The sequence below is a fragment of the Podarcis melisellensis genome, assembly GCF_964234715.1.
Source record: "Podarcis melisellensis genome assembly, chromosome: 17".
Lineage (NCBI taxonomy): Eukaryota > Metazoa > Chordata > Lepidosauria > Squamata > Lacertidae > Podarcis > Podarcis melisellensis.
In genome coordinates, this window is record NC_138534.1 from 29,768,182 (window position 1) to 29,782,734 (window position 14,553).

A 14,553-nucleotide genomic window follows, 5' to 3' on the forward strand; every position below is an offset into this window, starting at 1 on the left:
CAAAGCTACAATTTGCAGCACCCTTAACTACAATGCCCAAGATGTGCTTTAAATGTGTTCTGAATATTTGTTGTGTGCATAGCCTAGCAATGTTTGTGCAGAAGCGCCTTCTAATTGTACATGTCCCCTCTGTAAGTTGGGCATCGATCTGAAGAACCAGCGAGTTGGCCCAGGATATGGGTGCTCCTGAATTATGAATTATGGTGCTGGAGGATTGAATTATGGTGAATTGAATTATGGTGCTGGAGGAGACTCTTGAGAGTCCCGTGGATTCTTAAGGAAATCAGCCCTGAGTTCTCACTGGAAGGACAGATCCTGAAGCTGAGACTCCAATACTTTGGCCACCTCATGAGAAGAGAAGACACCCTGGAAAAGACCCTGATGTTGGGAAAGATGGAGGGCACAAGGAGAAGGGGACGACAGAAGACGAGATGGTTGGACAGTGTTCTCGAAGCTACCAGCATGAGTTTGACCAAACTGCGGGAGGCAGTGGAAGACAGGAGTGCCTGGCTTGCTCTGGTCCATGGGGTCATGAAGAGTCGGACATGACTAAACAACTAAACAACAACAAACAACAACATGGGTGCTCTTGAGGAATAATGACATGTGATCTGAAAGTGGGGTGATGGTGGTTAATTGCCTTCTCTCAGAGGCAGATCTGTTCCACCCCTCAGAGAAGTGGGTCTGGTTTGGTTTAGCTCATTCCATGTGTGTTCCACCTCAGTGAGAAAAGACTTCCCTCAATAACCACAGACTTTCTGTGACATAATGATACTTGCTGCTAATAAGATGTTGGGCATTGCGTGAAACACAAATGACTGTGTGTGGGTTTGGCTTTGATCACTGCCCACTTGGAAGAGTTTAAATTCCATGCAGGAGACAGGTACATCCCAAAAAGCCTTCAGCAGCCAGGGAAAGAGCTTCAACAAAGCAGGAGGACCAAGCCATTATTTCTTCTGAATTTGCCATAGAAGCACATGGTAAGAATTCCTTGTAATGCTAAGGTTGAAATTTGCAATGTGAATAATGAAAGACGGTGGAGGGAAAAACTCATTTCTGATTCTTTCATGCAGGTACCAATTTGAAATATGAAGATTGTAATTCTACTCCTTTCTCTTCTGGGGCTGGCAATCTCTTTACCAGTAAGTAGCTTTTAATCTACTCAAGCTTGGCTGTTTTGGTAAGACGCATACATACCTAGCAAGCTACAACAAGGTGCACTTAATGTACGGCATAGCTCTGGGCTTCTAGCTGATAATGGTTCAACATGCTTCTCCCTAAATCTGAGCCTGCAGGGGCAGTGAAATTCACCATCCCACATGCAACTTGGCTTCCTCTGTGTTGCAATGCTTTCCCAAAGAGGAGGCAACTTCATGCTCCAAATGTTGATGCTTAGGTGTGAAAAAGTTCATTTTCAGACTTTCTTTTGTAATCAGCATTTGCACATACCAAATTTCAGCTGGTTGGAAGTATTTTTTGGGTGTGTGTGTGTGTGTGTATCCTTATCTCTCCCCCTCCCCATTTCCTAGGGAGAGACTTACAAATGTCTCAATTTCACACTGTGCTACTAACCAGGGGACTGCAATGGGCTTTGCCTATGCTACATGCTAGCTTTCTGAAAGTATTTTCAGCAGCGGGGGTATAATGTTTCTGGGGGCAGGCGTGTGAATGTCTTTCTTTTCAGCCTTTTTCTGCTAACTAGTCCCAGACTAGGTGTGTGCTTTCTGTGTGGCAAAATACCTTAACCACATGGGTTACAATTTTTAACACACACACCCCAATTTGAAGGCGAGACATAGAAACATCCTGCTTTCAGGGTTTTTTTTTTTTGTAGTAATGGGGTACACTGAACTTTACGTGTGCCCATTTTCAGAGCTCTAGCTCACTGAGAAATACCCATTTTCATTTCTCAAGTGAGCCAAGCAGATAGTAAGGGGTATATGTGTACATTTTCAGAGAATGAGAAGGTTTAGAAAGGTTTATATGCAGAGGAGAGATTGCTGGCTTGCTTAATTCAAGGCTAGGCATAACAACAACAACAACAATTTAAATAACTAACAGTTTTCTGCCCTTTCATGGTGTCCCAAATCAGCTGCCTGAGGTGGAAGATTTCCTTTGTCTAAAGGCAGCTGCTTGCCTTTCATTGCTCATGTTAGTTTGCAAAGCACTATGTGCATTGATTGTGCCATTTCTGTGTTTCCCAATCTTCTGATAGCTGACACGCATGTGGCTTTTTTTATATATTAAAAAATAAGTAAATCCTGAATTAACATTAGGGACATGCATTGATTTCAAAGGAAATTCTAAAAGCTTGCTTTTATGTATGAGAAAGAGCTACCCGCACACAGAAGTGCTCTCAACCTTGCTTTTTGAGATATCTGTGTCCTGTGTGAGTCTTACCTGGAGTTGCATGTCCGGACTTTACCGGAGATATTTGAAATACTGTAGTCAGCAGCAGTGTCTGGGCAAAAATTGGTGAAAAAATTGGTGAATTGGGGAAAATCCAGACATCTGGCAACCGATGTCGGCAGTGTGTCGTTTTTGCTGATTTCCCATAAAAAATAGTTCAGAAATGTTAATTTTGTTTGCAGATTTGGTAAAAAACAACAACTCAACAACCTTTCTGTCTACATTTTCACGGTTTGAAATATGGCAACCCTAGTCCTCCAAGGATAGATCATTCTGCTATGTGCCAAGATCAATCCCTGAATGTCTTCAGTTTAAAGCAAGACTGGGTAGCAGAGGTTGTGAAACCTTTACCAGAGGCCTTGGAGAGATTTTAAAATGCTTGGAAACAATACACAAGAAAGAATAAGCAGTTCCGTGTATATTCCCTTAGAGTAACAATATTTACACATGTAAATACAACACTAAAAAGTTCATCAGCAGCTCAGTGCAGATGCACCTGGCAAATGCAGAGTAGTGAATTTTATGTGCAAATTTATGCCATAAATATAATGCTGCAACTCACAAAGCTCTGCTGATGCTTGATCTCTGCCCATCTCATTGCACAGAAAGTTCTGTGTTCTGTTTCTGTAGACTTCTGAAACTTCAAGCTGTGATGCTGGGGAAATGTTGCTACCCTGATGCAGTGTGGTAAACGGTGCACTGCCCAAGCATTTGGTGTGACATGACCTATCAATCATAAGCATTCAGGAACTGCTGCATTACCATTATTTTATTTTGAGTAGGTTGCAATGATCCTAGAACATGGACTAGGCAATTGTTATAGGAAAAGCGAATGAAATGCAATGCCAGTGGCAGAGGAAGGGGGTGTGGTGGGGGCGGGCCGCCCCGGGTGTCACCACTGAGGGTGTGTGTGACAAAATGCACGGTGGCACTCACCGTGGGGCCTGCAGCACGCCTGAGCCATGCGTCTCTCCTGGGAGTGATGCAGTGGCTTGTGCGCCTGCAGGCTCCTCACTGCTCCAAACGGTCTGCCCGCTGCCTCCCCCTCAGCTGCAGGGAGGAGGGAAGCAGACTCTGGAGGCCCCACAGAGCATCCTGCCCTGGCTCGCTCCGCCCAGCGAGCAGCTGGCCCTGCCCTGGGCGCAGGGCATGCGCACCACCCCAGGCGCCCGATCAGCTTGCTTCACCGCTGTGCAACGCCAATCCATTTTGGTGTACTTCATCTGGAATGCATTTGCTTCCTCCTTAGGTGAACCAAATGGGCAGAATCCTTGCTACGAGCAACAGCAGAGAGGTAAGCAGTGTGCTTGTGTGCATGCTTTGTAATGTTAGGAAAGCGTCTTTTAAACTATATATTTCCTCGTCGCTTTTACAAGCTGGATAATTAGCTAGACAAATGCTTATCAAGATGGGAGTGATGCTGGAGACCGGCACAGATTCTTCCCCCTATATACATATTGTGAGTTGCTGGGTTCCCTTGGCAGCTCCTCAGCCTCAGCCTTCCCCCCCCCCCAACTATTAGTTCTGGCCAAAGCAGAGGTGGGCATGTTTCTCAAGGTTTGGCACTGTTCAGCACTAAGCCAGAGTGCACTTTGGGGTGAATTTGAGAGCGAATGCTCAGTAGAGGAAGCTGAACAGATGATCTCTGTGGGAATTAGACTGTGGTTCCTATTTGCAGAGTATGCGGAAGACAGACCTGGGTTATCTGACCCTTTCATTCTCTTTTCCCTCATTTAGAAACGATGCAAGACACTATCATTTAAAGTTAAAAGAATGCATAACTTTGTGTCCTTGCAGTTGTGATGTTGTCCTCCCCCCGCACACACACATTGCTCTCGCAAGCTAGTACCTCTGTTCAGGAGTTTTATGTTTCCTTCAAATACTTGGCTTATCTGATGTACTATCAGCTCTGGTGACAAATGTTCCATGAGGGCTGGTGAAGGTGTGTGTGGGGCGGTTATTGTGCCATTTTTGTTCTTTTCCTCCTTTTGTACCAATCCGAACATCTCCTAAAAGTCTTCATCGAAACACTCTATTTTGTTTTACCGCTGTGGGCATTTTGAATAGTTTTCTGTCAAAATAAACTGCCTTCCAAGCTTAAGTACATGTGTGTGTATAGGAAAACATCCACAGTACAAGGGAAAGCAAATTACTATATATCATAGTATATGAATAGTCTACATCACTCCTCCAATGATGAATAATTCAGATTTATCACTTGCAAGAAACTGTTCTGTAATTCAATCCTCAGATACTACGACTGATGCAAAGATACAAAGCCATGGGGAACAATCCACAGCAAACACAGGTACCTTAAAAGCAAAGTAATTGAGGTGCAAGAAGCTGGGAAAGAAAAATTAAGTTTTAACTGCATTGTTCTTGTGAATGTGACTTCTCAAGATAATCTTTAACTGCTGCAGAATTAGGTCATAAGTTTAGTTCTGTATTCCTGTGTGCAAGGCTAATTTGATGGCTCAGTAGAAGGATCCAGTTCAAACGTCAGTGGAATGAGAAATGGAGTACAGGGAGCTTGGAATGCCACCAATTCCTTGTCAGACAAGGCTTTCCCACTTCAAGTTGTGCAAAGCCCACTTTAAGCTTCTCCTAACTTAGATTTGGGCTTGGACAACACCTCTAATCTTTGCAGCTGGAGACTGAATAGAAGACCCACAATCCTCAGCTTCATATGGCAACCAAGTCTAGTTTCTGCTCAGTAAGGGAGGTGCAGAACTAATAAGGAGGGGAGTAATGGGGGAGGGTGTTTATATTCTGAGTTTTGCTAGCATTTATTGTGAACATTTCAAGGTTTCTGAGTGAATGGTAGGAATGCTTCCAAAACCAGGTGGTTTTTTGAGACAAATAGGAGAGTGTCTGCACATGTTATAATCCAGGAGAACTCATGGAGTCTATTCTTGCCTCAAAGGGACATTTGGCACCACTACTCAAATAGACTTCTGTCAGTATCCTTATCTTCGAGCCTCTTGCTCTCTCTCTTATGGGACTTCCTCCCAATCTTCAGCATCCCCAGTAAAGCTATTTCTGTGCCTAGAAGCTGATGTGTAGTTTCAACCCCAGCCAAACTGACAGCATTGCTGTACTTCACAGATCCACAGATACTGAATTGCAAACATTCTGATACACTTCCCACCCAAATATGATAGATAGATAGATTGATAGATGATAGATGATAGATAGATAGATGATAGATAGATGATAGATAGATGATAGATAGATGATAGATAGATGATAGATGATAGATAGATAGATAGATAGATAGATAGATAGATAGATAGATGATAGATAGATGATAGATAGATGATAGATAGATAGATAGATGATAGATAGATAGATAGATAGAGATGATAGATACTGTAGATGATAGGTAGTAATAGCTTGCTCTTCACCAAATGGTCCAGGGAAAGTTACAAAAATATCACAATAAAAACAGGTGCAATTTATATTAAAATCATAAAAGACCACAAAACTAACCGATATCAAAGTTAACAAAACAGAAGCCCAGAACAGCAATGGATAGGAAGGAAAGAGGAAGGAAGACATAGACTCAACCAAAGGCAATCCATACTGGATCTTCCAATAGGTATCAGTGGTTAACTAGTACAACCTCAGTGCAATATAGAATTAATTTCATCATTAGAAAGAGGAAATCTTGGAGCAGTAGCAACACTTTGGGAGTGCTTTTCTTTATTTCAAACAGATGCCATCTCTCTTTTAGAGCTGAAGCAATAAGAGAACATAAACCTGATCCTTAAAATAAAATAAAATAAAAACAATGTTCAAATTGCATACTTCATCCTTAATTTGTGTTCCCTCTTTGATGGTAGCAAAGGCCAAGATTGGGGCCTGGACTGCCTCCAGCAAAGCTGGTTCCAGATCAGAATCCATCAGTAAACCAGGTGCCCAATGAGGTAAGCTGGAAAGAATTCATCTCACAAGTCAGTGTTGTGTAATGCGTTTCCATGGTAGTGGGTACCGCTATTTTAGAAGTGCAGACAGAGAAATCAATGCCAGCTGCTCGACTCTAAATTGCAGGCCTTCTGGCTCATGGGGGAATGACCCAGTGGAACTGGTCTGGCTAGGTCCATTAAACAAGATGCTGCAGGTGGGCTGAAAGCAAGGAGCTTAGAAGTCCCAGGCCTTATGGTTTGAGGGCAAAAATGAGAAAAGTTTGCAGCAGGCAGATTTGATATAATGGCTCACATTCTAGAGGGAGTCTGGTGCCTGACTGCCTTCACAGATGAGGCTTCTGTTACTGTTATGGAAGGCTGCATATACATCTGCTCTGTGTGGTTCAAGACAAAGAGATCTGGGCACTGAATGGGAAGACGTTTCTCTCTTACTGCTGGTGTTATTTGTGCTACTAAATTGACTGTGCAGAGAGGAAGTGAGGTGGTTAGAAATACATTTTCTTAAACCCAAGTAAGTGGTTCCAGCTAGGTCCCTCTGTACTGCACATGAAGGGGTCAGTCTATGGACTGACAAGAATAATGATGATTCTGGGTCTGTGGCAATACTAGTTCACATTCCTGCAGCAGCAAGTGTAGGACTGGTGGGTCAATCCTATTCAGAATCAGAACTGGGACTAATGGACCTCGAGAGTCCCAAATGCTCTTGCTCTTGTGTGTTTCAGAGCTAAATACCCTTGTTTTGAAGTCATTTCCTTAGTCTCATCTTTTTCCACTGGACCTACTTCTGAATAAATGTGTTTGGGATTATGTACAAAGACTTTTCACCACAGCTGACTCTGGCTCAGATTTCAACTAAGAATATGGGAGATAAATTTGACATATCTCATGCCCAATATCTTGATTCAAACTATGCTTATCCATATTAGATGAGTTTGGATTTGATATCCCGCTTTATCATTACCCGAAGGAGTCTCAAAGCAGCTAACATTCTCCTTTCCCTTCCTCCCCCACAACAAACACTCTGTGAGGTGAGTGGGGCTGAGAGACTTCAAAGAAATGTGACCAGCCCAAGGTCACCCAGCAGCTGGATGTGGAGAAGTGGAGACGCGAACCCGGTTCACCAGATTACGAGTCTACCGCTCTTAACCACTACACCACACTGGTGTATTTACTCTGGCTAAAATTCTGTACACAATGGGGTTAACTCCTATTGAATTCTGAGTGGACTGCACTGTCCATCTGTTCCAGCATAACCAGCTTTCCTGGTTATATTTATTAAATGCATGTTGATCAATGTGATTCTTTGTCACCCTTTAGCAGGTTGCTCCACTTGAATGGACGTTTGCAAATTTCCCAGTTACTTCCAATTTCCCACAAAACCCATCAGAGCTGGGAGGACCAAACATGCAAGTAAGGAAGCTTCTTAAAGGGTTATGTGCCATCTTAAAAGCAGATTATAAATGCATTGTGCTTTTCTAACTTGTAACAGAGATTTGAGTATTATTTTATTCTATTTCTCCATGTAGTCCAGGAATTATTTTATTTCAGCATATAGTCCAGATGCTGTTCATCTCCAGCTCCCACCATCCCTGATCACAGGCTATGCTTACTGGGGCTGATGGAACATTTGGAGGTCCCCCTCCTATTACCTTCTTCTAGGACCTTGTTTTACCTTTTCCAGTGTTTTTAAATAAAACTGAAGGATACATTGGCCTGCTTGACACATCACAACGAGCCAACCATGGCTAAGCACATGTGTGTTGAGGTCTCAGCCACTTCATTCCATTCTCCTGTTGTGCTGAGCTAAGCCATGGTTTGGCTTAAGAGGTCTTCTGAACCTGTGCTCATGATGTAGCTCTCCCAGACTCTCTCCACAAGCCATAGACCACAGGACAAACCTTAAAGCTCATAGTTAGTCTGTAGAGGGCTAAACCACAAGCCCATATTTAGATGACATGATAAGCCAAGCTATGGTTTATTTGCAGTGCAGTGCAGCTCAGCAGCAGAACAACTGTAGAGGAGAAAAGCAGCAGCAGAAGTCCCCATGTTAGTACAGTCATGCTAGGCCATGGTTTCACTTAATGTGGTATGTGAAGCAGGCCATCAGTTCTTCACTGTTGTGAAACATTCATTGTGAAGTCACTCAACAGTGAGTTTTAAAATTGAGATTTCAAATGGTTTGATCTTTAAGGGCTAAGCTAAATATTCTAGAGCTGTTATTATTGATTTGAATGATTTCTCCAATTCTTCAGCCAAGAAAAGTTCCCAGAGTAGCAAACACTGCTCAGTTGCATCATCTGATATCCAGAATACTCTTTGAACATTAGAATACAAAGTAATATTCTGCCTAGCAAATGTGTTATATACAATGACTTTCAATGTTTTTGCATAAATCACTTTAAAAAACCTCAGTCATTTTTGTGTTATAGAACTTTCCTGGCTATAATGTACTACCGTTGACCCAGATGCTCCCAATGGACCTTAATTCTGTAAGTTATTTTTCTTCCTAAGCATGCCATGTTCTATATTTGGTTTCATCACTGCAAGGTTATTATTTTTTTTAACAAAAAGAAATTGAAGAAATCATTCTGGTTTTGCTCTATAGGAAGTTTTGTTACATCTGAAGGTGTTCTGATGTAAGAAGACACCATTATTGCTGCTCCTATTACAGAACTTGTATTTATCTAAAAGAGTCAAAATATAATGTCATAAGCACGATGTGTCCCAATTTTTCTGGTACATCTCTCTTTCAAGCCACTGTCAATGACTTTCTTTTCTTTTTTAAATTGTTAAAGTTGTTGCTCTTTGGGGTTCTAAGAAATACACACACACACACACACACACACACACACAAATATAATATCTCCCAACCCTGTAGCAGCAGGTGCTGGTGCTTACAAAGAGGGGGAGGGGAGGGGCAAGGTGCCAGAGACCTGGGTGCAGGGCGAATGGGCCAGATGAGCCAATCCGGTGCTCCCACAACCTCCCTGCCACTGTCCCAGTAAGCGGCAGTGACTCATTTGCCAGGAAACTAGTGTGCTGGCTCTGCCCACCCACTGACCTCATGGTCAGATTCAAGCTGGAATGAAATTTCTCTCAAAACAATTTTCTGATAAATGTTGTGAATTTTTCTTTTTTTCTTTCTTGAACTGAACTGCTGAAAATTGTATTTTGAGGGAAAACAGCCCTAATCCAGAATGTAGTTTCTATCAGTTTCCTGCTTGAGCAGCACCCCCACCCAGCTGCTTCCCCCCCCCAAATAACAGCTGAGAGGAGAGGGAATTTTCAACAGGAACCTCACATAGGTTGCCTGTCTAAAACGGGACCCCATGTCTTCAAAGTCAAAGCACACTTTTTAAAACGCTGCAGACAAAGTAAAATGGTGTTTGGCCCTGTGTGCCCCCGTTTAGCAGGCAAGTGGAAGAGGATCTATGGATCACCAGAGGCACAGGTGCAACAGAACAACCAAAGGGCTTCCAATGTCCCATGGTGGTCTGCTCCTAAACTGACACCTTCTTCTCAGAGGTTTCTGTCTGCTGTAGTTCCCTGTTCCAAATTGTGGTTGGTGCTGTGAGTAAAAAAAGCCAGTGCCCAATTCTCAGGGCTTTAGGTTGAGGCCACACACTCATACCCTCCAACATTTCTCTGATGAAAACAGGAACTTCCTATTCCATAATAATAATTTCATTCATTATACCTCGCCCATCTGACTGGGTTGCCTCAGCCATTCTGGGCAGCTTCTAACATACATAAAAACATAACAAAACATTAAACACTTAAAAAAAACAAAAAAAACTTCTCCATACAGTGGTACCTCAGGTTAAGTACTTAATTCATTCCAGAGGTCCGTTCTTAACCTGAAACTGTTTTTAACCTGAAGCACCACTTTAGCTAATGGGGCCTCCCGCTGCCGCGCTGCTGGAGCACGATTTCTGTTCTTATCCTGAGGCAAAGTTCTTAACCTGAAGCACTATTTCTGAGTTAGTGGAGTGTGTAACCTGAAGGGTATGTAACCTGAAGCATATGTAACCCGAGGTACCACTGTACAAGGCTGCTTTCAGGTTGTATTTTTACATAACTCTTTGGCTTGGGGGTCACATAACTCCATATTTTGCTGATGGAAATAGGGACATCCTAAGGAAAAGTGGGACATTCTGGGATCAAATCAGAAACTGGGTTGGCTTCTGTAAATACAGGGCTGTCCCTGGAAAATAGGGACACTTGGAAGGTCTGCACGCTGCCTGTAAATTATGCAAACAATGACATTCTTCAAACTGACTCAACATTGTCTTGGCAGCATTGTGGCTGCCCTGCTTACCCATCATGAGCTGGCCTGGACTGAAGGCCTCTGCTATGACAACAAAGCTCATGTCCCTGTCATCTGCTGTGTTTGGAATTAAAATATTTATGGTTCTGAGAAATTTTAATCAGATTTTACATAATTGATTTCAAATGGAGCATTTCTTCTCTTTCTGTATTTGTCCCTGATAGTTTCAAACCCTTATTTCTTTTCACTTAGCTTGCTATCCTGTTGGGGGCTTTGACACTTCCTCAGACGCTGCCTGTAGCGGGCGTTGGAACAACTATGCCACAACAGCTGCTGCCACCCCAATCGGTAAGTATTTTATAGCACTTTGAGGCTGCAATCTCATACCGGATTTGTTGTTTGGTCATTTAGTCGTGTCTGACTCTTCGTGACCCCATGGACCAGAGCACACCAGGTGCTCCTGTCTTCTACTGCCTCCCGCAGTAGCTTCGAGTACACTGTCCCACCATCTCGTCCTGTCATCCCCTTCTCCTTGTGCCCTCCATCTTTCCCAACATCAGGGTCTTTTCCAGGGAGTCTTCTCTTCTCATGAGGTGGCCAAAGTATTGGAGTCTCAGCTTCAGGATCTGTCCTTCCAGTGAGCACTCAGGGCTGATTTCCTTAAGAATGGATACGTTTGATCTTCTTGCAGTCCATGGGACTCTCAAGAGTCTCCTCCAGCACCATAATTCAAAAGCATTAATTCTTCGGTGATCAGCCTTCTTTATGGTCCAGCTCTCACTTCCATATATCACTACTGGAAAAACCATAGCTCTGATTATCTGGCAGTAAATCCCACTGAACTCTGAGCATGCACTTATAAGATGGCACTGTAAACATACTAATGGTGCAAGTCTATATAAGTCTGCTCCAAAGTGAGCAAAGGTGTCTACACTATTCACCCTTCGCCATTTGGGAATTTATGTTGGTGTTAGTGAAGAGATACTGGTGCAACACTAGAAAAACAGCACTCACCCTTCTAGATAAGACAGCACAGCTAGAGATTGGAAACTGGAATGCAAATGAGAATAATGTCCCAATAACTTCTGTGATTACTTGTAGCTTTGTAAGGGGTAATCTACAGATTCCAGGATCATTGGGTAGGAAATGTGCTTTAAAAGTATGTTGCGTATTTTAAATTTGTCAAGGAGGTGCCAATTATGACAACTTTTCTTGCAGATGCTTCCAATTATAGTTGCGCAAATGGGGCCACAGGTAAGAAGTTAGACAAAATTATTTTAATAATAATAATAATAATAATAATAATAATAATAATAATAATAATTATACCCCGTCCATCGGGCATCCAATCTGAATCTCTTGGGCTCTTGAAATATAGTTGTCCCTTTCTTTTTTTCTTTTTTTCCTGAAAAATGAGGGGTGAACGCCTGTCAGATATTACTGAGCTACAGTTCCCATCATTGTGGACCACTGGCAATGCTTGCTGGTGCCGATGGGAGTTGTAGTCCAACAACATCTGAAGTGCCACAGGGTCCCCATCACTGCCCTGTTCTCTCATTGCACCTAGTTAGCAGTTGGGTGAGGGAAAGGAGTGACCTCACATTCCCTGCCATATCCACGTGCTGGTGGAAGGTCCGGTGAACCTGTACTACACATATAGGCTCCCTGCATGATTTCGCTCCCCCATGGCCTGGCAGGGGGTATGGCAGCAAGGGGGGGGGCTAATGGCCATGGCCTCGCTTTTCTTGCCCACCCTCCAACATTTCACTGGGAAAAATAGGGATGTCCAATGCTGTTTTTCTAGAAAAAGAGGAGCTGGAACGCACCATGAACACCTCCCTCATTCTCCTAGAATCTGACATTATTGTTAATTGCATGAGGGAATATGGCTCTAGCTTATTACAGATGCTCATTCTCATAGCAAGGGGAGATGTAGCTTAGTCACAGAACATTTTCCTTGCAAGCAGAGGGCTGCATGTTCATTCCCCCAGCTTCTCTTGGTAGGGTTGGGAAAGATACAAAATACTGAGCTCAACAGTCTGGCTCCCACGTTTTGCTCTCGAGAGAAACACACAAGTGGAAAGCATGGGGATTATTTCTCTGTCCTGGATCTGGCAGGGTGTTTTAATTCCAATGAAACCTGCACAGAATCACACACAGGCAGATACCAGATGGTGTAGATGTGTGCTAAAGAGCTAGGAACTGGTGGTGTTGCATAGTGGCTACGTTTGTTGACAGACCGAGCTGTGAACAAGGAAGTCCATTTTGTACGTTGCCTCTGCCATATAGTAGTTTGCCTCTTAAGACTACTAGGCTACTATTACTACCAATACTACCCAGTTTGCATTGAATTTGAATAGACGTGTGTGTAAGTGAGTACATGCGCACGCACGCACGCGCGCACGCACACACACACACCATTTCTATTGTTTTTATATACTGAATCGTTTCATATCTGTTATTAGCATATTGTAAATTTTTTTGGGGATGCCTCATGGCAAACTACTCCTAAATGAAATAAACAACAACACAAAGCCTGCTGGTGTTAGTATGTTGTGTACCTTCTTAAAGATATCATTTAAAAATATACAAAAACATTTCTGCAAATTTAGCTTTTACTTACCTCACCCCTCTCCTTTCTGGGGCTCTAGGGTGCAGTGCTCAGTTCTGAAGAAATGGTAAGTAGCTCGCTCCTTAATTTCTTATATTCATTTCTCAAAATAGTTGGTCAGCAATCACCACCGAGCTCTTTCAAGCCCACCCTGTTAGTGTGGCCCCCTTACTTCTGTGGCCTCCACTACATAAAAGAACAATGAAGCACCCATTCCGAGATCCTGTGTCAAGGAGAGGGAGGGTATGTCAGAATTTAGTCTTGGTTTCAGGACTCAGTATCCCTGAGTATTTTAGTTTTAGTTTTGAATGTGAGGAAGCCTTTAGTCAAGGTATATGAAAACTCTGGGCTAAGGGCCAAAATGGACACCTTGGAACTCTCACCTGGCCTCCCCTCTATCCCCACCTGATGATGCTCTAGGTACAATACACCCTAGCCAGCTTCCTGGTGTGGGTTTGTGTGACTACCCACTCTGGCCACACCCTCACACTCTGGCCTCGCCCTCTTTTGGCTCTGACTACACCCACCACTGGAATGTAAAGGGGCTTCTGTTAGTTGGATCTGGCCCAATAATAACTAACAAGGATTGATGTGTGGGCAGGCTTGCCAAAACAAAAAAAGGTTCATGTGCATGACAGTACACCCATCACCAAATCCAGCTTCTCTTGGAGCAGAATTTGGTATTCTCCCATCTCACCATGGGGTTTAGGGAGATGCAGAAGTTCCAATTCAAGCACTGTGGATACATTCCTCCTCCTCCTCCTCCTCCTCCCTTTCTCTTTCTCTAATGTCCAAAGAGGCCCTCTGTGATGTTGATGTTAGTCGTCAGACATCCTGACAAGTGTTCTATTGCTTTTCTTCTCCCTTTGTAGGCACCACAGTCGCAGATCGTTGGGGTTCTAGTCCCTGGAGGAGGATTCTTCCCTTTGGGCCAGGCCCTTCCTGAAGGTCAAGAAGATCTTCTCCCAGCAAACCAGGCTGGTTCTAATCTGGGCAACCTACCATTTCCAGAGGGCACAGCAGCAGCCATCCAGAAGATTTCTCCAACAGCAAGTGATGGTCTGAGCGAGGTTGCAAGCGGGTTATACCCAACCCCCTCGGGCTTCAGACAGCCAGGCCCTGTGACGAATGGTGTGTTTGCCGAACCAACTGCTGGCATGAATATGGAGCCGAGTGAACTCCGGGAGCCGCCTACTTCTCTCGTAAGACTTGATAAGGACAATAATGGGAAGCAGCAGCACAATCTGTCTCCGTCACATGTGAGAGGAGACAGCTACGTGCCATTAAGCACTGTGGCAAGTAAGCCATTGAAAGAACCATAAAGGGAGACCTTTCAATTA

The 14,553-nt window shown here is 43.4% G+C and overlaps 1 protein-coding gene across 2 annotated transcripts; it reads left to right on the forward strand.

Annotated features, from left to right (window-relative positions):
* The first annotated feature begins 910 nt into the window (after positions 1-910).
* On the forward strand, positions 911-14,553 carry AMTN (amelotin). 2 transcript variants are annotated; one of them, XM_081895108.1, is made up of 11 exons: positions 911-980; positions 1,074-1,142; positions 3,659-3,703; positions 4,661-4,717; positions 6,252-6,335; positions 7,653-7,745; positions 8,765-8,824; positions 10,855-10,950; positions 11,821-11,856; positions 13,254-13,280; positions 14,086-14,553. In XM_081895108.1, exons 2-11 carry the CDS (start codon positions 1,089-1,091, stop codon positions 14,533-14,535), a joined length of 1,002 nt encoding a protein of 333 aa, XP_081751234.1. In that variant the 5' UTR covers positions 911-980; positions 1,074-1,088; the 3' UTR covers positions 14,536-14,553. The 2 variants fall into 2 exon arrangements, with proteins under 2 accessions (XP_081751234.1, XP_081751235.1); XM_081895109.1 differs by having other exon boundaries at positions 7,656-7,745.